Source organism: Triticum aestivum, chromosome 7D (assembly GCF_018294505.1).
Source record: "Triticum aestivum cultivar Chinese Spring chromosome 7D, IWGSC CS RefSeq v2.1, whole genome shotgun sequence".
NCBI classification, from domain to species: domain Eukaryota; kingdom Viridiplantae; phylum Streptophyta; class Magnoliopsida; order Poales; family Poaceae; genus Triticum; species Triticum aestivum.
Window position 1 is genome coordinate 483,551,355 of NC_057814.1, and position 26,668 is coordinate 483,578,022.

A 26,668-nucleotide genomic window follows, 5' to 3' on the forward strand; every position below is an offset into this window, starting at 1 on the left:
ACGCCCGCGCTCGAGGACTGCCGCCTCCGCCCCGCAGCTTCTTCGTCGTCCTTGCACCGCGCCTGCAGCACCACCGGCCGCCACCGTCATCGCCGCGCCCCGCCCCGCTGAAGCTCGCCACCACCTCGCGTGCCGCGACTTCCTCCTCGCCCCGTGCTGAGTCCGTCGCCCCGCATCGCGCCTCCCCAAGCCCTCTGCTCTACCTCGCGCCTGCCGCCCCGTCCGGCCGCCGGACCTCGTCGACAGGGTTCCTCCGGCCTCCCCGAGCTCTCCTCTACAACGATGTGAGCATCTGGCTCCCCTGGCCTCTTCCCTCTCTTCCACGTCCCCCGTAGACGCCTGACCGACGAGGCTGTGCCTCTGCCGCTGCTCGCCGCCGACATGGTGGTCGATTTCGACCGTCCCCGCGCCTACGGTTTGTTCCAGTGAGTGCGCGGCGAGGCCCTCGACCGGTCCGTGCCAACCGCCGCTCGAACGGTCGCCGGAGGCGAGCGCACGACCGTCGCCAATGCATTCCGCCTCGCCGTCATTTCCTTGCTGATGTGGAACATCCTTAACCCCAAATCACCCCCCTGTGTGCCACTGACCTATGGGCCCACTAGCTAATTAGATTAGTTCATAGCTAAATAAGTCTGTTAAATAATGGTTCAGTTAAATATGACACCGATAGTGGGGCCCCACCTAGGTAATTAATTTAACTAACTAATTTAGATTAACATCAGAGTATGACAAATGGACCCCACCGGTCAGACTTGACTAGTCAGCGTTGACCTAGTCAACTGCTGACTAGACCCTCTGGCCCACATGTCAGCCTCTGCTGATAGGCTGGTTGACCAAGTCAACTGGGCCCATTGTCAGCCTTTGTGCTGAACAACTGGGTACAATCCTGGGTACCCGTAGCATTTTATTCATTTATTTCAAATTAATACTTAATCCAGTAAATTCTAGAAAATTGTTTAAATCTTTGAAAAATGATATAAAATAAACAGTTTATCAGATGAAAATACTTTGTACATGAAAGTTGCTCAGAACGACGAGACGTATCTGAATACGCAGTCTGTTCGTTCACCACATGTCCCTAGCATAGCGAACATGCAACAATCCACCTCCGGTTCATCTGTCCGAAAATGTCAAACACCGGGAATACTTTCCCGGATGTTTCCCCCTTTGCCAATATCACCTAGTACTGCGTTAGGTCACGTCTAGCACCGCATATTGCCATGTTATGCTTTGTGATGCTTTGATTGCTCTGTTATTTATTGTGTTCCCCCTCAGTTACTTCTTTCCGGTAGACCCCGAGACCGCTGTCGGTACCCCTATGATCGACTACATAGACGACGAACTCTTCTCTTGCCAGAGCAACCAGGCAAGCCCCCCCCCCCTCGATCACCAGATATCGCATATTCTTCTCTATACTGCTTGCATTAGAAGAGTGTAGCATGTTACTGCTTTCGGTTAATCCTATTCTGCTGCATAGCCTGTCATTGTTGCTACAGTTGTTACCCTTACCTGCTATCCTACTTCTTAGTATAGGATACTAGTGTTCCATCAGTGGCCCTACACTCTTTTCCGTCTGCTATGCTATACTATCGGGCCGTGATCACTCGGGAGGTGATCACGGGTATATACTATATACTTTATATACATGACACATGTGGTGACTAAAGTCGGGTCAGTTCGTTGAGTACCCGCAAGTGATTCTGATGAGGGGGCTGAAAAGACAGGTGGCTCCATCCCGGTAGAGGTGGGCCTGGGTTCCTGACGGCCCCTGACTGTTACTTTGTGGCGGAGCGACAGGGCAGGTTGAGACCACCTAGGAGAGAGGTGGGCCTGGCCCTGGTCGGCGTCCGCGGATACTTAAAAATAACACGCTTAACGAGTTCTTGGTATTTGATCTGAGTCTGCCCATTTGGTCTATACGCACTAACCAACTACAAGGGAACAGTTATGGGCACTCGACGTCGTGGTATCAGCCGAAGCCTTCGTGACGTCAGCGACGGAGCGGCGCGCGCCGGATTGGACTGGAACGCCTGCTAGGCTAGGTCTGCTTCCGGCCGCCCTCGCAACGTGCAGGTGTGCAATGGGCGATGGGCCCAGACCCCTGTGCCATAGGATTTAGACCGGCGTGTTGACCTCTCTGTTGTGCCTAGGTGGGGCTGCGACGTGTTGATCTCCCGAGGCCGGGCATGACCCAGGAAAGTGTGTCCGGCCAAATGGGATTAAGCGTGTTGGGTTATGTGGTGCACCCCTGCAGGGAAGTTTATCTATTCGAATAGCCGTGTCCCTCGGTAAAAGGACGACCCGGAGTTGTACCTTGACCTTATGACAACTAGAACCGGATACTTAATAAAACACACTCTTCCAAGTGCCAGATACAACCCGGTGATCGCTCTCTAACAGGGCGACGAGGAGGGGATCGCTGGGTAGGATTATGCTATGCGATGCTACTTGGTGAACTTACCATCTACTCTCTTCTACATGCTGCAAGATGGAGGTGGCCAGAAGCGTAGTCTTCGACAGGATTAGCTATCCCCCTCTTATTCTGGCATTCTGCAGTTCAGTCCACCGATATGGCCCTTTACACATATACCCATGCATATGTAGTGTAGCTCCTTGCTTGCGAGTACTTTGGATGAGTACTCACGGTTGCTTTTCTCCCTCTTTTCCCCCTTTCCATTCTACCTGGTTGTCGCAACCAGATGCTGGAGCCCAGGAGCCAGACGCCACCGCCGACGACGACTCCTACTACACCGGAGGTGCCTACTACTACGTGCAGCCCGCTGACGACGACCAGGAGTAGTTTAGGAGGATCCCAGGCAGGAGGCATGCGCCTCTTTCGATCTGTATCCCAGTTTGTGCTAGCCTTCTTAAGGCATACTTGTTTAACTTATGTCTGTACTCAGATATTGTTGCTTCTGCTGACTCGTCTATGATCGAGCACTTGTATTCGAGCCCTCGAGGCCCCTGGCTTGTAATATGATGCTTGTATGACTTATTTTACTTTTAGAGTTGTGTTGTGATATCTTCCCGTGAGTCCCTGATCTTGATCGTACACATTTGCATGCATGATTAGTGTACGGTCAAATCGGGGGAGTCACAGTTGTGTAGTAGACATCAAGCAGTTTCTGAGAAATCCTTCTTGCTACCTCTTGAGCATGTGTTGGTTTTCCCTTGAAGGGGAAAGGGTGATGCAGCAAAGTAGCGTAAGTATTTCCCTCAGTTTTTGAGAACCAATGTATCAATCCAGTAGGAGGCCACACGCAAGTCCCTCGTACCTACACAAACAAATAAGAACCTTGCAACCAACGCAATAAAGGGGTTGTCAATCCCTTCACGGCCACTTGGAAGAGTGAGATCTGATAGAGATGATAAGATAATATTTTTGCTATTTTTATGATAAAGACTAAAAGTAAAGAAAGCAAAATAAACGGCGCCAGAAATAGCTTGTTGACGGGAGATAATATGATGGAGAATAGACCCGGGGGCCATAGGTTTCACTAGTGGCTTCTCTCAAGATAGCATAAGTATTACGGTGGGTAAACAAATTACTATCAAGCAATTGATAGAAAAGTGCATAATTATGAGAATATCTAGGCATGATCATGTATATAGGCATCACGTCCGTGACAAGTAGACCGACTCCTACCTGCAGCTACTACTATTACTCCACACATCGACCGCTATCCAGCATGCATCTAGAGTATTAAGTTCATAAGAACGGAGTAACGCTTTAAGCAAGATGACATGATGTAGAGGGATAAACTCATGCAATATGATATAAACCCCATCTTTTTATCCTCGATGGCAACAATACAATACGTGTCGTTTCCCCTACTGTCACTGGGATCGACCACTGCAAGATTGAACCCAAAGCTAAGCACTTCTCCCATTGCAAGAAAGATCAATCTAGTAGGCCAAACCAAACTGATAATTTGAAGAGACTTGCAAAGATAACCAATCATACATAAAAGAATTCAGAGAAGATTCAAATATTTTTCATAGATGATCTTGATCATAAACCCACAATTCATCGGATCTCGACAAACACACCGCAAAAGAAGACTACATCGAATAGATCTCCAAGAGAATCGAGGAGAACTTTGTATTGAGATCCAAAGAGAGAGAAGAAGCCATCTAGCTAATAACTATGGACCCGAAGGTCTGAGGTAAACTACTCACACATCATCGGAGAGGCTATGGTGTTGATGTAGAAGCCCTCCGTGATCAAAGCCCCCTCTGGCGGAGTGCCGGAAAAGGCCCCAAGATGGGATCTCACGGGTACAGAAGGTTGCGACGGTGGATCTCAGGGGGGGTAGGCGCACCCCCTGCCTCGTGGCCTCCTTGTTGGTTGCTTGACGTCCACTCCAAGTCCTCTGGATCACGTTTGTTCCAAAAATAACTCTCCCGAAGGTTTCATTCCGTTTGGACTCCGTTTGATATTCCTTTTCTGCAAAACACTGAAATAGGAAAAAAAAACAGCAATTTGGGCTGGGCCTCCGGTTAATAGGTTAGTCCCAAAAATAATATAAAAGTGTATAAATAAGCCCATTCGACATCCAAAACAGAATATATAATAGCATGGAGCAATCAAAAATTATAGATACGTTGGAGACGTATCACTTCCCCGGCTCCGCGTCGTCCCTTCCTAGGCCTCGCTGTCGTCCACCGCCCTGGTGCTCTCGGCGCGGCGTGGTCAATGTGGTCAACGAACGACTTCCATCGAAAGAGTACTGTACATAAGAGGCTGACAGCTGGGTCCACGGTCGCAGCAAGGAAATGCTTCCTTATTACGCGCAAAATAATGATTCCTCCACCTGAAAGCAGGGACCCACCGGACGGGCCACCGTATTTCGCGAAAAAAACGTTTCCCCCCTGACTGCTGGGACCCACCAGTTACATCTTCGCACGCAAGGAAGTGCCTGACAGTCGGGACCCACCTGGTCGAAGCTTACGTAGCGATGTCATTCTGGTCGCGAACGTGTACGTACATACTGGTCGATGTAGAGGCGCGCACGTAGCATGTACACGTACGTACAGCGGCCAGGGTGCAAGAAAGTAAATACGGTCACGTACGTACGTACGGGCGGGGTCTCGAACGCCTACTCGCGCATACGTACGGCCAGGGCTCGTGTACATGGCTGTGGCTGGGTCAGAACGAAGAAACTGCGTCGTCGTCGTGTTCATGGGGAGGCAATGGAACGCGTCGTGTTCATCGGGAGGCAACAAAACGTGTGTTGTTCATCGGGAGCCAACCGGCTTGGACGGAACAGGCGATGGAAACGAGGCCCGGCATACCGCAGAACGGAGGAAACAGCCTTGTGTTCGACCGGCCACGGTGGAAACAGGATCCTGTTCATCGGGAGGGGTCTGGCGTACCACAAAACGGAGGAAACGGGCCTCCTACGGTAGAAACAGGGTCCTGTTGATCGGGAGGGGTGGGGCGTACCGCAAAACGGAGGAAACGAACTTGTGTTGGAGCGCTACGGTCGAAACGGGGGTCCTGTTCATCGGGAGGGGTGTGGCATACCGCAAAACGGGACTCCATGGGATACTGTTCATCTCCACCGTCGACCTCCTCCAGCCTCCACGGGCTACTGTTCATCCACCGTCGACCTCCTCCAGCCTCCACCTGCGACTATTCATCCACGGGCTCCTGTTCATCCAACCTCCACCGCGCGCTCCTCCACCGACTACTGTTCAACCAGCCCTCTCCACGGGTCCTGCTCAACCACCCCTCCATGGGCTACTGTTCATCCAGCCCTCCACCGGCTACTGTTCAACCAGCCCTCCACCGGCTACTGTTCAACCAGCCCTCCACGGGGTCCTGTTCATCCACCGGCTCGATCGATCGGGGTACTGTTCATCCAGCGGCAACGGCCTCTACTACCACAGGTTCCTGTTCATCCAACCCTCACCGGGAACTGTTCATCCAAACCCCCCAACAACGCTCACTGTTCATCCAGAGGCAGCATCGATCGGCTTCAGTTAGCAGCAGTAGCGAAGGAATCACTCGATCGGGTTCAGTTAACAGCCATCGATCGATCGCTCGGGTTCAGTAACGCGTAGCCTGCAGTGCAATCGCTCGGGTTCGGTTAGAGCCCAATGCCTCGCACACACACGCATACGTACGAGAGAAACGCGCATCGCTCGGCCCCCGACCACCCACCGTAACCGGGAACTCCCCGATATTTTTCTCGCCCTCGCTTCTACCACGGTTTTTTCCGTCATGGACGGCCCAAAGAATGTCATGCATCTGCGTCTCCGGCCCGCCCAGGACGAAAAGCCCATTTTCTATCATGATTTTTTGTCATAGAAGTAGGATCCCACCACATCTAATACCGGGTTTTGTCACAATTATCGTCATAGAAGTGTCATAAGTATGACAGGAAAAAAATTCATTCGGCCCAAAATGTCACAGATGTGTCTTTTTTTTGTAGTGCTCGCAAAAGCCAGGATCTTTATCATGATTATGATCCTCTGGCTGCGGAGCAGGACAGTGGACGTCCTCGGTCATCCTCCTCCATGACTGTTGGTGGCAAACAAATAGTAAATTCGATTAGTGTCTGCAATGCAATGAAATAAGCACAGACGATCGAGACCTTACCCATTCAATAGGGGTGTACATAGAATAAGCCTCACGGCAGTTTAATCGGAGAAAATCTTCTTTCTCGCCTTTATACAGATCGGCCAAAATTGAGGCCAGTTCGGATGGGGTATCCGGACCCTTCCGTCTGTAGCGAGACGCGTCGTCTTCTCCGTTGTAGCACCATAAGGGAGTTACTCTGGATTGAAGAGGCTGGACACACCTCTTTATTGCAATGGCCATGACTTCAACTATTGAGAGCTTGGTATGGGCTAGCAACCTGACCTTGCTGACCAACCTCTTTATTTCCGCACTGTCCTCTTCCATGGGACTGCGGGGACGCTAGTTGAGGCGCTTCCTTAAAGGAGCATTGGAAAATTCAGGGAGACCATGCCGAACTGGGTCCGGCAGCGGGACGTCGTCCATATAAAACCGTTCTGAGGACCACTGCGGGTATACCTCTTTAGGTGTTCCTACAAGGTATCCGGATCTGGCTATACGCCATACTTCGGCACCACCTACTTCAAATATGGAACCTCCTTGGTGGCGGGGAACGAGGCAAAAGAATTTCCTCCATAATTCAAAATGGACCTCGATGCCTAAGAATAGCTCGCAGAGCGCAACAAAACCTGAGATGTGCAGAATCGAACCTGGGGTGAGGTTGTGTAGTTGGATGCCGTAAAATTCCAATAACCCCCGGAGGAAGGGATGGATTGGAAATCCCAGGCCCCTCAGCAGAAATGGGATGAAGCACACCCTCTCCTCCTTATTGGGCTTGGGGAAGTTCTCAGCCATCGCATCGTTGCCGATTGAATACAAGCCCGCTCGAACAGAGACTAGATCCGCGAGGGGGAGGTAACCCTGCGTATGGAGTCGGCTTAGCTGAAGATGAGGCACGGAGCAACTCTGCCAATCAACCTCTTGAGAGCCATGGGGGCGCGAAGAGGAGCCTGGGGCACTAGCCATGATGGAAGGATTTGCTTGTGGCTGAACTTGGTGGTTTTCCTTCTGCGTGATGTGAGATGACATTTGGAGATCTACATCTCCTTATATAGGTGCCATCCAAGCGTAATGAGGAGTTTATTTGCAAAAAAGGCATAGACCGTCGTTCATATTCGCCCGGCGTGCGAAAATCGAAGCGTCGGCAGGGGAGGAATCGTAAAAGACATCGAGGTTATCACCGGATTGTCACTGGTCCGGACTATAATAAAGAACCCGCCTTGCAAAGCCGAAGACATGAGCCAAATACTGCGTCGTCATTGAAGGCAAGTTCGGGGGCTACTGAGGGAGTCCTGGATTATGGGGTCATCAGGTGTCCGGGCTGTGTAGCATGGGCCGGACTGATGGGCCATGAAGATACAAGATAGAAGGCGGCCTTCCCCCGTGTCCGGATGGGACTCTCCTTTGCCTGGATGGCAAGCTTGGTGTCCAGATGTGTAGTTTACTTTCTCTGTAAACCGACTCTGTACAACCCTAGGCCCCTCCAGTGTCTATATAAACCGGAGGGTTTAGTCCATAGAGGCTATCAGAATTTGCATAGGCTAGACAGCTAGGGTTTAGCCATTACGATCTCGAGGTAGATCGACTCTTGTAACCCCTATACTCATCAAAGTCAATCAAGCAGGAAGTAGGGTATTACCTCCATTAAGAGGGCCCGAACCTGGGTAAACATCGTGTCTCCATGTCTCATGTTACCTTCGATCCTCAGACGCACAGTTCGGGACCCCCTACCCGAGATCGGCCGATTTTGACACCGACAATGGGCATCTCCATATCCCATTGATACGCCTAGTTGATGTGAGACTATCTCCTTTTTTTGTCTTCTCCACAACCACCATATTCTATTCCACCTATAGTGTTATGTCCATGGCTCACGCTCATGTATTGCGTGAAAGTTGAAAATTTTTAAGAACATCAAAAGTATGAAACAATTGCTTGGCTTGTCATCAGGGTTGTGCATGATTTGAATATTTTGTGTGATGAAGATGGAGCATAGCCAGACTATATGATTTTGAAGGGATAAGCTTTCTTTGGCCATGTTATTTTGAGAAGACATAATTGCCTTGTTAGTATGCTTGAAATATTATTATTTTATGTCAATATTAAACTTTTGTTTTGAATCTTATGGATCTGAACATTCATGCCACAATAAAGAAAAATTACATGGATAAATATATTAGGTAGCATTCCACATCAAAAATTATGTTTTTATCATTTACCTACTCGAGGACTAACACTATAATTTTTTATTGTTCCATGCTATTATATTATCTGTTTTGGATGTTTTATATGCATTAATATGCTATTTGATATTATTTTTGGGACTAACCTATTAACCTAGAGCCCACTGCCAGTTTTCTGTTTTTCCTTGTTTTTGAGTTTCGCAGAAAAGGAATACCAAACGGAGTCCAAATGGAATAAAACCTTCGCAATGATTTTTCTTGGACCAGAAGACACCCCGGAGACTTGGAGATCAAGTCGTAGGAGCCACAAGGGGGAGGGCGTGCCCCCTGCCTTATGGGCCCCTCGTGACTCCCCTGACCTAATTCTTGGGCCTATATATTCACAAATATTCCCAAACCACCAGAAGTATCCACGAAAACACTTTTCCACCGCCACAACCTTATGTAGCCGTGAGTTCCCATCTTGGGGCTTTTGCCGGCATCCTGCCGGAGGGGGATTCGATCACAGAGGGCTTCTACATTAACTCTACCGCCCTTCCGATGAAGCGTGGGTAGTTTACCACAGACCTACGGGTCCATAGCTAGTAGCTAGATGGCTTCTTCTCTCTCTTTGATTCTCAATACCATGTTCTCCTCGATGTTCTTGGAGATCTATCCGATGTAATCTTCTTTTGCGGTGTATTTGTCGAGATCCGATGAATTGTGGATTTATGATCAGCTTATCTATGAATATTATTTCTATCTTCTCTGAATTCTTTTATGCATGATTTGGTATCTTTGTAATTCTCTTCGAACTATCGGTTTGGTTTGGCCAACTAGATTGGTTTTTCTTGCAATGGGAGAAGTGCTTAGCTTTGGGTTCAGTCTTGCGGTGTCCTTTCCCAGTGACAGTAGGGGCAGCAAGGCACGTATTGTATTGTTGCCATCGAGGATAAAAAGATGGGGTTTACATCATATTGCTTGAGTTTATTCCTCTACATCATGTCATCTTACTTAATGCGTTACTCTGTTCTTCATGAACTTAATACTCTAGATGCAGGCAGGAGTCGGTTGATGTGTGGAGTAATAGTAGTAGATGCAGAATCGTTTCGGTCTACTTGACACGGACGTGATGCCTATATTTCATAATCATTGCCTTAGATATCGTCATAACTTGCGCTTTTCTATTAATTGCACGACAGTAATTTCTTCACCCACTGTATTATTTGCTATCTTGAGAGAAGCCTCTAGTGAAACCTATGACCCCGGGTCTATTTTCCATCATATAAGTTTCCGATCTACTATTTTGCAATCTTTTACTTTCTAATCTATAAACAAAAAATACCAAAAATATTTACTTTATCGTTTGTTTAGTTTCATCTATCTCTATGAGATCTCACTTTTGCAAGTAACCGTGAAGGGATTGACAACCCGTTTATCGCGTTGGGTGCAAGTTGTTTGATTGTTTGTGCAGGTATTGGTGATTTGTGCGTTGTCTCCTACTGGATTGATACCTTGATTCTCTAACTGAGGGAAATACTTATCTCTACTTTGCTGCATCACCCTTTCCTCTTCAAGGAAAAAACCAACGCAAGCTCGAGAAGTAGCAGTATGTGAGTTCTTTATGACTAATGTGAGTCCATGGATTATATGCACTCTCACCTTTCCGCAATTTGTCAGCCCTTCGGTTCCACACATTGCCCTTTTTCACTTTGAGACGTGGTGCAAACTTCACCGGTGCATCCGAAGCCCGTGCTATGATACGCTCAATCACACATAAGCCTCCTTATATCTTACTCAAAACAGCCATCATACTTACCTATTATGGCATTTTCATAGCCATTCTGAGATATATTGCCATGCAACTTCCACTATTCCATTTTTATGACACACATCATCATTGTCATATTGCTTTGCATGATCATATAGCTACATGGTATTTGTGGATCAGCCACCGTTCATCATTTTTTATATATGTTACGCTAGATCAGTGCATATCCTGGTACACTGCCAGAGCCATTCATATAGAGTCATATTTTGTTCTAGTATCGAGGTGTTAATTTTGAGTTGTAAGTAAATAGAAGTGTGATGATCATCATATTCATTATTAGAGCATTGTCCCAAGTGAGGAAAGAAAAAAAGAGGACACAAAGAGTCCAACAAAAAAGAGCCCAACAAAAAAACAAAAAAAGAGAAAAAGAGAGAAGCGCAATGTTACTATCCTTTTCCACACTTGTGCTTCAAAGTAGCACCATGCTTTTCATATAGAGAGCCTCTTATGCTTTCACTTTCATATAACTAGTGGGAATTTTTCATTATAGAACTTGACTTTTATATTCCAATGATGGGCTTCCTCAAATGCCCGAGGTCTTCATGAGCAAACAAATTGGATGCACACCCACTTAGTTTTCTTTTTGAACTTTCATACACTTATAGCTATTGTGCATTCGTTGCATGGCAATCCCTGCTCCTTGCATTGACATCAATTGATGGGCATCTCCATAGCGCTTTGATTAGCCTCGTCGATGTGAGACTTTCTCCTTTTTTGTATTCTCTATATCAACCCCTATCATCATATTCTATTCCACCCATAGTGCTATATCCATGGCTTGCGCTCATGTATTGTGTGAGGGCTGAAAAAGCTGAAGCACGTTAAAAAGTATGAACTAATTGCTCGGCTTGTCATCGGTGTAGTGCATGATAAATACTTTTGTGTTAAGAATATGGAGCATGACAAGGCTATATGATTTTGTAGGGATAACGTTCTTTAGCCTTGATATTTTGAAAGGCATGATTGTTTGTTGGTATGCCTGAGTATTTATGTCTTTATGTCAAATTATAGACTATTGCTTTGAATCATCCGGATCTTAATATTCATGCCACAGAAGAGGATCACATGATGAATATGATAGGTAGCATTCCACATCAAAAATTCTACTTTTACCATTTACCTACTCGAGGACGAGCAGGAATTAAGCTTGGGGATGCTTGATACGTCTCCAATGTATCTATAATTTTTTTATTGTTCCATGCTATTATAGTATCAATCTTGGATGTTTTATATGCAATTACAAGCAACTATATATTATTTTTGGGACTAACCTATTAACTTAGTGACAAGTGTCAGTTGATGTTTTTTTTCTGTTTTTAGTTTTCCAGAATATCAGTATCAAACGAAGTCCAATTGCCATGAAACTTTTTGGAGATTTTTTCTCTGGACAAAAGAGACCCTAGAAGCTTCGGGACGAGACCAGAATATGAAGGAGGAGTCCACGGGGCACCAGGTGGCTTGTGGGGCCCAAATTCACCCTTTTAACCTAATTCATCCTTTATAAATTCTCTAAAATCAGGAAACCAACAAAGAGCCACTAGAAACCCTTTTTTCGCCGCCGTAAGTTCCTATTCTCGAGAGATCCCATCTGGGGCCGGAGAGGGAATCAACCACGGAGGGGCTCTACATCAATCTTGTTGCCTCTCAGATGATGTGTGAGCAGTTTACCATAGACTCGGGTCCATAGCTAGTAGCTAGATAGCTTCTTTCTCTCTCTTTGATCTTCAATACGATGTTCTCCTTGATGTTCTTGGAGATCTATTTGATGTAATCACTTTTTGCGATGTGTTTGTTGGGATCCAATGAATTGTGAGTTTATGATCAGATTATTTGAGTCTTTTCTGAACTCTTTTATGCATGATTATTATAGCTTTGTATTTCTCTTCGATCTATTGATTTGGTTTGGCCAACTAGATTGATTTTTCTTGCAATGGGAGAGGTGCTTTGTGATGGGCTCGATCTTGCGGTGCTCAACGCGAGTGACAGAAAGGGACATGACACATATTGTATCGTTGTCATTAAGGATAAAAAGATGGGGTTTATTCATATTAATCGAGTTTACTTTGTCTACATCATGTCATCTTGCTTAAGGCGTTACTCCGTTCTTTATGAACTTAATAATCTAGATGCATGCTGGATAACGGTTGATGTGTGGAGTAATAGTAATAGATGCAGGCAGGAGTCGCTCTACTTGTCTCAGACGTGATGCCTACATACATGATCATCGCCTTAGATATTGTCATGATTATTCGTTTTTATCTCAATTGCCCAACAGTTATTTGTTTAACCATCGTATGTTATCTTCAAGAGAGAAGCCTCTAGTGAAACCTATGGCCCCCGGGTCTATCTAAATCATATATTAAAATCCAAAAATATATTGCTGCACTTTTATTTACTTATTTTATTTTGTGTTTTATTTATCCATCTCTCACTATGAGATTTGATCCTTGCAATTAACTGCCAAGGGGTCGACAACCCTTTGTTGGCGTAGGGTGCAAATATTTTTTATTTTGTGTGTAGGTGTTGCTAACGAGTTGTTGCGTGGTTCTCTTATTGGACTGATAACCTTGATTTTTAATTGAGGGAAATACTTATCTCTACTGTACTGCATCATCCCCTCCTCTTCGGGGAAATTCCAACGCAACACACAAGTAGCAAGTTCCAGTGCGATGGCTATCGCTACTGGATTGGCACGTTCGACTCCGCCGACGAGGCTATGCATGCGTATGACATCGCCGCGTGGCATTACGTCCAGCCGAGGCACGAGATGAACTTCCCGAAGTAGTGTTGGATGTTGAAGTAGACTTGGAGTAGTAGTAGTTTGTGTGATGTAGTAGTTTGAACTATGTTTTAAGAACTATGTTTGCTTCAAATGAATTTGCTATGTTTGAATTATGTTTGCAATGATGTAGTAGTTGAACTAGTTTTACATCAATATCTATTGGAGCACTAGTTTTTGGAGTTTGCTGTTTTTTTAATGATGTAAATTTTACATCTAGCATTTGTTTCATGTTCGTTGGATTAATGCTCGCTTGTGTTTCATTGTTTTTCTCCTCCCCTACGGGTTTCTGTGAAAAAAAAAGTAGCAAGCTCAAGCAGCCAACAAGTCTTTACAGCATCCCCCATTCCCCAATACCTCCGATCTATCCTTCGAAAGATTTGACGATAACCCCCCCTATTGGTCTGCCTCTCGATCATAAGCCCCTACACACTGTGCTGCACTGTTTCGGCCCTCTCACAAAAGGGGCTTAAGATCAAAGGCAGACCAACAGGGGGGGGGGGGGGGGTTATCATCAAATCCCCCCCTATCCCTCAAAGCTTCCATGGAGAAGGTGTCAGACACGGGCGATCCCTCAACAGCGGCGACCCCCGCCGCAGCCAACCTGTTTCAGCCGCGGAGAGCCGCCGTGCTGGTCTGCCTCTTCCACGACGCTGCCGGCGAGCTCCGTGTCCTCCTCACCAAGCGCGCTTCCTCACTCTCCACCCACTCCGGTGAGCAGCTCGCTCGCTTCTTCGTGGCAGCTTTTGATCGATCCGAATCGTGGCGCCCCGGTAAAAAAATTTAGGGGAATGTCGGTGTATGCGCAAGTTGGGGTTCAGGGGCTGAAGCATCCTACATTTCGCTTTCAGGTTCGATTTTACGGTCCATAGGTGTCTGAATTGCTATTTCGCTTTTGTACTCCGAATTTTATCAAGGGGAATTCAAGCGAAGAATTCGGCTTCTGGTTGGAAGTTGAAGCAGAATCTAGTTGAAAGCGTTGGTGTTTAGCAGCATTCAGAATTCAGATGTTTGTACTGCTGAGCCCATACGGGTTTTAATCTAGTAAACTACGTATAACGACTGTTGTTTATCATTAATCTTAATTCATTGGCTCCCGGTTCTTCTAGCAAGCTCTTTAAATATTCCTTGCGAGTAGGTATACTACCATGGTGTTCAGTTACTTTATGCTACCATGATGTTTTGTCTCTTATTAGACCAGGTAAGTACAGTGGCCTAGATATTTAGAACTTGTTATGTACATGGGCTAAGCACACACATGCTGGTCCTGAGGTTTTGGTTAGTGCAGCACGATTTGGAGAAATCCCTTGGTATATAAAATCTGATAGTCCCTTGGTAAATATGCATTCTACATCATTCTAATTTAATAGTCGCCATTTGAATCATTTTAGTGTATATGAATATTTTCCCCCAGAAAAGGCTACAAGTTCCATAATATACTGCAAAAATCTTAAGGTTCCTACTAATACCCAATATTCTTACAAGAAAATTTAGATTTTTAACCTAGCTCTCTGTTCAGCGCTGGTTTGGCTTGTCTTAGCTTTTATATTTGAACAATCAAGTTAACAAATGGATGCCAACCCAGACACGAGCTTGATAAACCCTGTCTGATTTTGTTTTCCCCATTTGAGATTTGCAGGGGAGGTTGCATTGCCCGGAGGAAAGGCAGAGGAGGGTGATGCTGATGATGCAGCAACGGCATTAAGGGAGGCAAAGGAGGAGATTGGGCTTGATCCAACCTTGGTCACTGTCGTCTCCTCGCTTGAGCACTTCTTGTCCAAGGTAAAATGTCTATGGGTTCTCGCTTATACCCCTACTCAAAAAATCACATCGTACAGCAGGACAGATTATTTAAGTGCATCACTGAAAGGCATGTTAGTTTCTTTTCTTCTTCTTAAACTTCAAAAAAACGCATGCATCCAGCTAAGATTTAGGATATGCTTATTACTTATAGATGTTTTGAGGATCATGTAGCAGGCTGTTCTTTACAGTCCTCTTTTGCTGGATAGAATGTTATCTTTTTGTCCTTTTCATATCTCAAATTAATGTCATGAGCTCTCTTGGAAAGTTGCATAGCAAGTGAAACATTAATCTGAAAGATGAAAAAAATTGACTGTAATTTGAAATGGACCAAAAGTGTACCACAATTTAACTTGGGGCTAGGCAGCTTGTTTAGGTCGTATATGTTATCTTTTGCTTTTCAAGGTGGTGCACGTGATCATTTTTGCATTCTTAATGGTCTTGTTTATGATTTGATTGCACTAAGGATTGTGTTACAATCTAGGCACTGTTTTTGATGTTATGTAACACATGTGGCCTTTGACCGCACTTGTCACATGCCTCTGAAGATTACTTTAATTCTGCCATTTCATTACATGATGTTGATGTGAAATATATAGAAGAAAATAATGCTAATTTCTCGATGAATAATATAAAGTCAACTTCCTAGAATTGAAATGCATATCACCTGCTGCAGAGGAAGCCTTGTTTCATCACTGAATTCGTTGTAGTAAAATGGCTAAGACATAGGCCTTAGGCCAGGAGCTCCCTTTGTTTTGTCTCTTAGCACTTTCCAAGCCCACTACAAATTATTGTGCCTCTCACCGTTTTGGTGTTTTGAAGTGATAAACTTCCTTCGAGATTAATATTTTCCATTTCTTTGGCAGCATCTTCTGGTAGTTGTTCCTGTTGTTGGCATACTCTCAGATATACAGGCTTTCAAACCTGTCCTTGATGTTGATGAGGTGGACGACATTTTTGATGTACCCCTAGAGATGTTCCTCAAGGTCAGTGCTATCAGTATGTTTTCACATGCTAATTAATGGGCTATAGACAATCTTTATTTAGGTTTTTAGGCTATGGTACTTATGTAAGCCTGGGTTGCGTGTTTGTGATATTTGCAATTTACCACGAAAATGACCAGTCAACTGGAAAGAAGTGAACCACATGAATTACCATGCTGTGTGACGTATTGTGCTACAATAATATGTATACTGAAAAATACTTAGCGATAGTAGCTAACTATGATAGGTCTTACGCAGCAGTAGTGGCGCAAGAATTTTTTTTCTTGAAATCTTAGAATGCACTGAAAGCCGTTTTCCCTTGGATCCCTTTGCCAGGATGAGCGCAGGAGATCCGAGGAGCGAGAATGGATGGGGCAGGCGTTCACACTTCACCACTTTGATTATGAGAAAGGCGACAAGACGTATGTAATCTGGGGTCTGACTGCCGGCATCTTGATTCATGCGGCTTCAGTTGTATACCAGCGGCCACCAGACTTTGCGGAGCGAAGAGTACAATTCAACCTGCCGAAGTGCTCAAAGGAGCCTTCTCCAATGCCATGATCAGGATTAGGATGCATGCTCAGTTACGTACCTGATTCAGCCTACAGAAGACTACATACACCACAAATGGTATAGAATTTAAAAGGTTTCCAAATCATGTGCTGTTCTTCGATGCGCCACGTCCCCGCGATTTATGTGAAGCGCGACGCTCTGGTGGTTCAGCAACGACGATGATCATGGAGGCCGTGCCACATCAAGCAACGGATTACGGCGCATTTGATGGTGTGCAGCTTGCCACACACAGCGACTAAATATTGAACGTTCGACAAACATATTTCTTGACTATTCTTTGCATAATAGTCCAGTATAAGAACATTAAACATTCAGAAAATCGTTTGGTGATAGCCTGAGTACACTCCAATCATTGCTCCGCTGCTTCTGTACTATGGTTGCCCCTTTGTTGCACGTTATTATTTCCCCTGTCTTTTGCTCACCAATCTGAAAATGGTGAGGCTAAGAGCACAATTTTTGCCTACTATTTTGTCACTGCAACAGAGATTCCCAAATTATTGTCTACTATTTTTGTCACTGCAACACAGTCTACACTGAAAACACCTTAAACCATAGATAAAATGGAATTCACCACCACCATTTTGCAGTTCCATGAGAAGTGGAATTGGCGATTAACTTCAGTTCAAACATTTCCGGGTGTCAACGGAACTGCACTACATTAGAATTGTTATCTGAAAATGAAGTCCAACTTCCGTTTGGTTAATGCTTTGGGGTTACAGCGTCGCACCGATTACCAACTGTGTTTCTGCGTTGTAGTCGAGGCCAAGAAATTGTAGACTCGGCCTCCATTGTCAAATTACAAACTGAATATACAGTACAAAGACAAATACACTACAAAGGTTTATACGACTGCAATCTGTATGATCCAGCACCAGTGTGCACTGTCTCCAGTGTTCAGAGTTCCCATCAGCTATCAAATATCCTCGGGGTTTATGTTCTCTTCTATGACCTCGATGCAAGATCCAACTGACCTCCCAGAAGACATTGCCTCCTTAAGCTTCGATCTAGCCTTTTCATGGCGGCGCAGGATCAGAACGATGTTTAGCACAGCCCACCTCACCTGTGAATCAGCTTTGTTCTGGGTAAAACCCAGGCTCTTGAACAGTCCATCCAACTGTTAATGGAAGAAACACGAAAGCACAGAGCAGATAATTAGAGGATTGGGTTACATATGTTTGTCAACTTAGAACGTAAGTAAACTAATGCCGAAAAACCTTGTTAACGTCATCTAGTCCTCCTTCGGCGTATCCGTACAGAAGATATTCAGTTGCTACTCCGGCCAGTGCAATACATGAGAACTTGTTCAGCATCTGCCATTAGATCCAACTTATTGCCAGGTCAATCACAAATCTGAATCGCTATCAGAAGACAACAATCATGTAATACCTTATGACTTTGTACATATCTAATCACTGAAAAAGCAGTAGTTCATGGGTTCGCAATAATTGTGCCCATCCCAGAATATGCTAATTATGTGTTAAAATGGTAGTCGCTTTAGGTCGAATTAAACCAAGTAGAGAGCTTTGGAATGGGGATTACTAGTTGCCTAGTGTGTGTTTTTACATCAATAAAGCTTTTCCATATTTGAAATGACCCAACACTATTTTGATCATCTTTAAATTTTAACTTCGGTGAAAGCACATAATCAGTGTATCCATTGTGGCAGCTGTGAGTTCTGATGCCAATATATAGTTGGAAGCAGACCTCTATTTTTTGCCAGGATTTGGAAGTAGACCTTGAAGAACAGCGATAACATCTTACATCATTTTTACGTGCTTTGCAAACAATAATAATTTAGAGACTCTCACCTTCGCAGACAGTTTGCCTGTATTGATCTGAAAATGAAAATAACAATTAGGCACATATAACTAACTTCTTTGTAGGAAAATATATAGAACAACAGCTTAACAACAGAAAATGTAAAGCAGAGTAGCAGGTGTTCCATACTGGCTTTCTGTAGCAGACAATCGTTTTTTATATTAGCAAAGTAGTTGGTGGTTAACAATAAACATTTCATCTACAATGCTCGTCCATTTGCCCATGTTCAGTCGAATTGTATGTATCATGAAATTGCAAAAGAAGAGCATCTCACTCTGTACTGAGATATAAACATTATGTTTTACATTACAAAAGAATGGAGAAAGATACTCCCTCCTTTCCATAATTCTTGTCATGGTTTTAGTACAACATTATGGAACGAAGGGAGTACAAGATTTGGGGGCTGCAGATATTATGAATAATTGATCTCTGTTTTTTACCCTTCACTAATCTGACTACTGCTTAAAGAGCAAATAGTGTTAACAGATTCTTTTATTGCACAGAATTAGATTTGACTAATTAGTAGAACAGAAGAGTTGTACTGCTTGGTCACAGTGACAGTAACACTAGGGCCACAGATTATTTCATGAATATAAAATTTATTACTAAATTCAATAGTTTAGAAGGTGTGCCATGAACACTCAACACTGACAGGGAGATAAGTGCATCTAGTAGAATAAAGGAGCAAACAATGCTAGGCAGGTATTGTGTGTGTCAATTAAGAATAATAGCACTTCAAAGATTATCACAATATTAAGAATAATAGCACTTCAAAGATTATCACAATATTAAGAATTGAGTTAGAAAACTAACCTCTTCAACAAACTCAAAGTCCACAAAAGCTGTCCCAGCTTGCACGTTCAGTGATCCTTGTTTCATAAGTGTATCTAAACATGTGATAGTATATTCCTTCGGAAGCACTCCAAGCAAGTATGCTATCAAGAAGTGACCAGCTTCATGCTTCACATATTCCATATGTAGGATATTAATTGTTTAGATTATGTATGCTAAACCACACTTGAAAAAGTATACAAACAGTTTGCTTGTAATGTCCAAGAATGGCATATTATTGAAAGTTTGTTCAAGAAATTGTTCGAGAATGGAATATTATTGAAATTGAGGTTTGTATACCTCAATAACTCTGTTGTGGTACTTCTCGCTGAGACTGTGAGCAATTGTGTCAAGAACCAAGTTTCTCGCCCCTCCATTGTAATATATCTAGAAAGCTGTAGCCATGTAAGTTCAAGCAACAGATGGCTGACTCAAGTGATTATACCATTTCTGTGGGGAAATTTATAATTACTAATGTTCTACATTACTTTATATGGATTTTTCTCCAAGTGATCCTAAGAATCAGTTAAATGGCTGCAAGTACATATAAACTTTGCTGAATCAACCACACTTCCAAGAAACATACTAGGAAGCTATGATGTTGGATGTTTATGCATGCAAACTAATAGGACTGCTTAGTTCGAAATTGAATAAAACTCAAGCTAATTGGCACCAAAGAAGCACACAACAAGATGAACAGATCGGTTCTGCAGAGAGTATCTATTCACTACCTTTGATAATTGAGTTTTCCTCTTAAGAGATGAAAAATCAAAGATTGTTGCTAAAAACTGCAACAAGGTAGCCACAAAGCACCCATGGCCCAAGCATATGCTTTGAAATAACAACACCACGCGAATAGTAACAGTTCAACAGCCAGTCACCAAGAAGACATGTAACAGATGATACACAAGGCCGAGTAGTCAATTAAATAGTTAGCAACAAGATATGTAACAGATGATCTACAAGGATGAGTAGTCAAGTAAATAGTAACTCACCAAATCAACAGACCACACGAATAGCAGGCCTACAAAGGTAAGCAGAGCTTGGAGTTGAGACAGCTCAAACGCAAATGAAACAGAAAGCCCTCCAAGAAGCGCGGCAATTTGGAGATTTCTCTCAATTGATCCCAAAGTCTGATCCACAGGAGATAGGAAAGAAGAAGTATCGATCCCATTTAGCTTAAGCTCATCTAGTTTATAAAGCCTTTGAGGTACCTAATAGAGATTTTGGTATAAAACAGCAGAGTTAGTATGCTACATAACATTCTCAAAAAAAGGATAAAGGTAAAGCTTCACTTTCCTCCTTATCGAAATGTAGCACATTCTAACAGATAGAAATGACGCGGCACAAAGAAGAAATGTTGAAGTGTTTGCTTGTCAAATATGTGCACTGGCACTAAACATCAACAATAGTTTTTCCATGTAATTGTTTTGAATATAACCTTCAACATAGAAATACTTGCAGTTGCTGGCCATGCAATGGTGGAGAATATTTCAAGCATTATTTTGGATAAATGATAGCATGAAAATCAACTCATTGTACATTCGTGCAGATTATTCACATTGGTTTATCAACAGTAAAACAACTGTAACTTTTAACAAAGTTGCTTCGTTTGCTAGTCAATACTAGCAAAGTTACATTGTCGTCAATCAAATTAATTTAAAAGTTGCATTGTTTGCTAGCCAAATATGTAGCAGACTGGCACTAGACACCATCAATAGTTTTTCCATGTAATTTGAATATACTCCACAGTGTAGAAATATTCACAAATGCCCTCCATACAGTGATGGAAAAAAAAATCTAGATCAGACTTTATAGGCGACAGGTAGGTGATGTGGCCACAGCCCGTGGAGTTATGGTGGTTTTCGCTCAGTTTTCTGTAATAAACGGAGCCTTGTGTGTTTTTCAGGTCCGGTTTTCCTTGTAAAAATGGATCAGTTCTTTTCTTTTGTATGCAGTTGTGGGAGGTCCCCACTATGTGACAAGGCTTCGGAAAAAAATGGTAAGATTTGGAACATCAAATTCCCATGCCCAATATCCAAATCATGGACCGTAAAAACTCTTACTAATTCCATCCAACAAAACAGTCCTATATGGTACTCCACTATACTAGTATCGGATTCGGATTCGGGCCAGACGGAGGAAGGCTTTATAAGAGCATGCCGTGGAAGAACCTTTTTTTTAAGTTTCAAACTATCCAAAATTATGTGGTCGTTCTAAACTTCTAAAGCATATGCAACTGATCATTACGTCAAACAAACTACAAATAAACTGCACACTAACCATACAAGTAAAATCGTACTCCCTCCGTCCGGAAAAAGTTGTCACCGTGGTCATTTTGCGAAAAAACCCTTTAGCTTTCTCCGACCAAACCCGCGGTCCATCGTCTCCGACACAGCGCAGCTCCACTTCGCACAGCACCACCATGCCGTTCCGCCGCGCCGCTCCACCGTTTCTCCGCGACGCCGGCGACACCTTGCAGCTCCACCACGCCGCGCCGCGAAGCTTCACCGTTCCCCGCGCAGCTCCCCTCTCCCCCACGCACCTCCCCCGTTCCCCTTTCCCCATCCCTAAATTTCCCACCTTTTCCCCATCCCCTTCCTCGACTGCCTCGTTGCTGACGTCGCCGTGCTACGGACGACACGGGGTCGCTCATGGATTCACCAACGAGCTGCGCTATCATCCTATCCCCTCTCCTTTTGGGATGCGGGTGCGGATCCCCATTGACCTGTGGATCCTCCGGTCTTCCCTTCCTGCAACAGCCCATGGAAGATGTCTGTGGCGAGCGAGCTGAGCAGGTTGGATCACCAGAACGGCGCCGCCGTCGCGCCGTCCTTCCAGCCGACCTACCCGTGGTTAGTGGTAGTCTGATCCCAATGACACTGAATACTCCTATAGGCCATGAACATTGAACCTTTATTTCAGTGAAACCACAATGACAATGTCAGTACAGTGCATAAAAACTGAATCTTTAATCCCAGTTCACTAGTGTGAGCATTGTATCAACTGTTAGAATTTTGAGATGACTCCTTACTGTACTTTCCTTTTGAGTTAACTTGCCCATGCCCATGCCTTCCTTTTTGTTAACTTAATTTTAGTTAATTAACAAATGTTTCTTTTAAGTTACTGCTATGGAAGTGAGTTAATTCCCATGCTGATGCCCATGCGCATATCATTTCAGTCAATCATGCGCATAACCCTGACGACGACGGCTCCTCCTCAACATCCCAGGCTCCTCCTCCATGTCCAAGTGCCCAAGTGCTCTGCAAGTCTGTAGGTCCTTCTCCTCGTGCCCAAAGTCTGGAATTTTGATCTTTTTGGAACCATTTGTCTCTGAAGCAAAATAATGTGCAGTAAGATTCTGCCATTTAGTGCAGTAAGATTCTGCCATTATGTTAACATTATGTGCAGTAAGATTCTGCCATTTTGTGTATCTGAAGCAAAATAATGTGCAGTAAGATTCTGCCATTTTGTGTTTCTGCATTTCAATTGTCAACGCATATTCATCTGTGTATTGAACAAAACATATAGGCTGTTCTTCGAAAGTTTGAGTATTGATTTCAGAAAGAAAAAAAGTGTTGCCGTTAATGTATTGACAGTACTGATGCTGATGTTAATTTGGACGCCTTGAAGGATTTATTTATCCTTTTGTGTTAAAATGGTGGAAGGCTCAAGCAGCCCAAGTTAAGACATAAAAATTCAGATTAGAAACTAGTCCTAGTAAAAAATTAGAAAATGCCAAAATTAAGAAGCAAGTACTCCTAGTGTGGCCACTCTGTAGATGAATTAAGAAATTCCAAATTGTTTGAATTGGGACAGTTGTGGTGAATGGGTCAAGTTGTGCTAGTTAGGTCTGAAACCATGACAAAATTCAGAAAGGTCATGTAATGAAATTTGATTAATGTTGTCCCACAGTGTACTCATGTAATGAATTTTTTGCAGTAGGGCTAGTCTTTTCAAATAATTCCAAGTAATTCAAATAAATCCAAATAATTCCAAGTAATTCAAATAAATTACCTAAACATGCTCAGTTAACAGAACCTGATTGTTAACAGAACCTAAACATTTTCTTCTTTCTAATGGTTGTTCCTGGAGCAATTATGGAAATGGAGTCTGTACAAATGGAGTGTGGAAATGCATAAAGTCTGAACTGACCAAATGGTACAATGCTCAGTGTGTAAGTGTTAGGAGCTAGGGTTCTGCCGGTTCTAGGGCGGAGATTGTAGGGGAAAGATGGAGGAAGACGAGGACGAGGGCGCGGCGGCCGGCGGCTTGGGCGTCGTCCTTGCGTGGTGGAGAAGAGGCGGTGGCGGCGCAAAAGGCGGCTAGGGTTAGGTCTCTCGGCTCCCTAAGGGAAGCCGAGCAAATAATGATTGCTTCTTGCTTGATTAGATTGATACATCTCCTCCCCTTATATAGAGAAGTTTACTTGACTCCTAAGCAAACGACCCTAATAACGATAAGATAATTGGACTAAACCCCTAATAACAATAAGATAACTTGGGCCACAGCCCACTGGGCTAAGCCCCTAATATGCCGGTCATAACAGTAAGATTGATCAATTGATCAAGATTACAAAAGAATGCACACAGGGAGCATTAAAAGGCATAAAAGGAGATTTAATTTCAGGTTGATTGCTTAGTCCATCACCATAGCACTTTTTTCCTAACACTTTCGACAACCATAGCACTTTACTGAACCTGTACATGCACTCCTACTGGAGTACTCCTTCAGTACATGTCCAATTGTCCAATGTAATGTAGGAGGAGGGTCAACAACAATTCAATTGTCCAGTGTCATGTAGGAGGAGGGTCAACATCAAATTACTACAGCTGAATAATTTAGTCAACTTCTTAATCCAAGAAGTTGCATGGCATTATAATCTAATCCAATAATTTAGCAAGAAGCTTTTAATCCAACAAAAGTCTGAACCTTCAGGAGCTGCGAGCTAACAAAAGTTTAAAACATTGACGTAAAGCAAGCAGTAGAGATATCATCCTCACAGACTTGTTCCTTTTTGTTTTCTTATTAATATAAACATCGTGACTGAAATTTGATCTACCACTAGATCTAGTGACAAGTGATGATAATAGGACTAAACGGGTGCAGCAACAACTTGGTAAATTCCGTTTTGTCTGAAAAACAGTTAACTGAAACTGTTAACTGTTTCTGGGATTTCTGAAACTTGGGAATGCATCACTGGGACAATTTACAGTCACTATACAGATTAGGATATTACTCACAATTCAAACTTGTGTACTGTCAAAAAGGTTCAGGCTCAATGCTGCATTGCTGAAATTACACAGTAAATTTTTGGAGTACAGATTAATTGAACCCTGAAATTTTAACTGAATTTTACATCCTTCTTCTTCCTGAGGAACACAAGCTCTAGCGGCAGCACAAGGAGCAGGGCAGAGGAGTAGCAGCACTGCCACGTGCACGGGCAGAGGGGTGGCAGCAGAGGCGTCCACCACCACCACCACCACCAGCCGACGGTCCTGCAGAGGAGCTCCGGGCGGAGGAGCAACAGCAGCAAGAGCAGGACCTTCTTCTTCCCCTGCTCGCCGGCGTAGCCGCTGCTGCTGGGACTGGGCGGGCCGGCGTCGCTGCAGCCGTCCTACTCCTCGAGCCCCTGGAACTCCTCCCTCCTCCGGGACGCGGCCGTGCTGCTCCCGCCCCTGGACGCGGCCGTCACGTACCCCTCATCCTCGTCTTTCCCGGTGATCTCGTGGCCGGCGGCGGCGAAGTCCGCGGGCAGTCCAGAGGCACGGAGGAAGAGCACGGCCAGGGCCTCGCTGCCGGGGGGCGGATTGGGGTCCGGATCGGGGGCCAGGGCCTCGCTGGTGGGGGCTCCAGTTCTTCTCGATGAACACGGAGCAGCAGGAGCTTGAGCAGTCTCTGTGTGGCCGGCGCAGGTTGGCCGTCGTCGAGCTCTGGGCCCGACAGCTGGTGCCGGTGGTGGCTGGGGCGACCACGGTGCGGGCGGGCGACGGAGGAAGGAGGAAGAAGCAGTGGGGGGCTGATTAGCAACAGTTTAAAAGGTGGAAGGGTTTTTTCACAAAATTACAAATGAACTAAGGTGTCATTCGCATCTCTCGCACCGCACCCTCTCTCTGTTCATCAGTTCATCCCCACTCTAATTCGGAGACGATCGAACGTGAACAATTGCGTTGAGAGCAAAGGCAAAACGAGGCCACGAGGAATGATACGCAGTATCAAGAGAACACCAACCTGCCTCGCGGCGCCAAAGCACCGGAGCCCGCCGCCCTCCCCCTGCGAGCCGCGCACGAGGGACAGCGCGGCCTCGTCGTTCCCCTTCCGCAGCTCGTCGTCCACCTGCTCGAGCACCGCCCTCAGGCGCGCGGCGGTCGGCTCGGAGGAGGTGTTCGCGGCGCGAGCCGGCGGCAAGCGCAGCCTGGCGGCGGCGGCGGGATGCAGCTGGGTGAAGCAGCAGCAGGTCGATCCTCCCAGTATCATCTCTTCCACGCGGAGCCGAGCAGGTCCACAGACACGAAAACCGACGGATTTGTGAGGAAGTGTTATGACCAACGGTTCAAGTGCTGGCTTCTTCTGCATTTTTTTTAGGACGCAGATACGTGCCACACGTGTGGGCGTTAGGGGGCTGTCCACATATTTTGTGTGGTGTATAAGAGAAACAGCCCACACACCCACGTGTGGGAAAAAAAGTAATGCCCACACACCTCTTTTTTCCCTCCCGATCCCTTTCACACGCGTGCGTGTGGGGAAATAGATAACGCCCACACACCCCGTACGTCAGGCCTCGTACCTCGTGGTCCCGCATACCCGCGTGACAGTCACCGCGCGTCCCGCAGTTGCCATGGTCCAGACCCTCGTCCATGTTCGTTTAACTGCAGTTGCCATGTCGCTGAACTTCGGTTGCCATGTCGGACAACTACAGTTGCCATGGTTGCTCAACTACAGTTGCCATGTATGATCTGATCTACTGCAGTTGCCATGATTTCAAAACTTTAGGAGTTGCCACCCACTAAACACTAGCAGTTGCCATGTAGCACTACAAGAAGGCATGACAAAAAAACATGTTCGGGTAAAAGAGAGAGTTGCCATGTGCTCACAAGCACGCTAGGGCAGTTGCCATGTAAAAGAAAGAGTTGCCATCTGCTTACGTGCACGCTACGGCAGTTGCCATGTACCATGCAAAAACACATGGCAACTCGGGTAAAAGATAGTTGCCATCTGCTTACAAGCAAAGCTAGGGCAGTTGCCATATACCTGCAGAAACACATGGCAACTGCCAGCTTTGGGTGTGGGCTAGGAGACGAGCGTGTG

The 26,668-nt window shown here is 45.0% G+C and overlaps 2 protein-coding genes and 1 long non-coding RNA gene across 3 annotated transcripts; 2 read left to right on the forward strand and 1 right to left on the reverse strand.

Moving 5' to 3' along the window:
• The first annotated feature begins 13,858 nt into the window (after window positions 1-13,858).
• On the forward strand, window positions 13,859-17,161 carry LOC123164018 (nudix hydrolase 15, mitochondrial). The gene is made up of 4 exons (XM_044581440.1): window positions 13,859-14,068; window positions 14,995-15,137; window positions 16,022-16,141; window positions 16,475-17,161. The coding sequence occupies exons 1-4, from the start codon at window positions 13,900-13,902 to the stop codon at window positions 16,697-16,699; spliced, it is 657 nt and encodes a 218-aa protein (XP_044437375.1). The 5' UTR covers window positions 13,859-13,899; the 3' UTR covers window positions 16,700-17,161.
• Window positions 17,162-17,375: 214 nt separating this feature from the next.
• On the reverse strand, window positions 17,376-25,951 carry LOC123164019 (uncharacterized). The gene is made up of 7 exons (XM_044581441.1): window positions 25,592-25,951; window positions 20,356-20,574; window positions 19,661-19,747; window positions 19,343-19,489; window positions 18,520-18,546; window positions 17,926-18,021; window positions 17,376-17,825 (listed from the first exon to the last, which is right to left on the reverse strand). Exons 1-7 carry the CDS (start codon window positions 25,934-25,936, stop codon window positions 17,625-17,627), a joined length of 1,122 nt encoding a protein of 373 aa, XP_044437376.1. The 5' UTR covers window positions 25,937-25,951; the 3' UTR covers window positions 17,376-17,624.
• On the forward strand, window positions 21,696-22,908 carry LOC123164020 (uncharacterized). The gene is made up of 2 exons (XR_006482134.1): window positions 21,696-22,215; window positions 22,542-22,908. It is a non-coding gene; the product is annotated as an uncharacterized lncRNA (long non-coding RNA).
• Window positions 25,952-26,668: the final 717 nt, after the last annotated feature.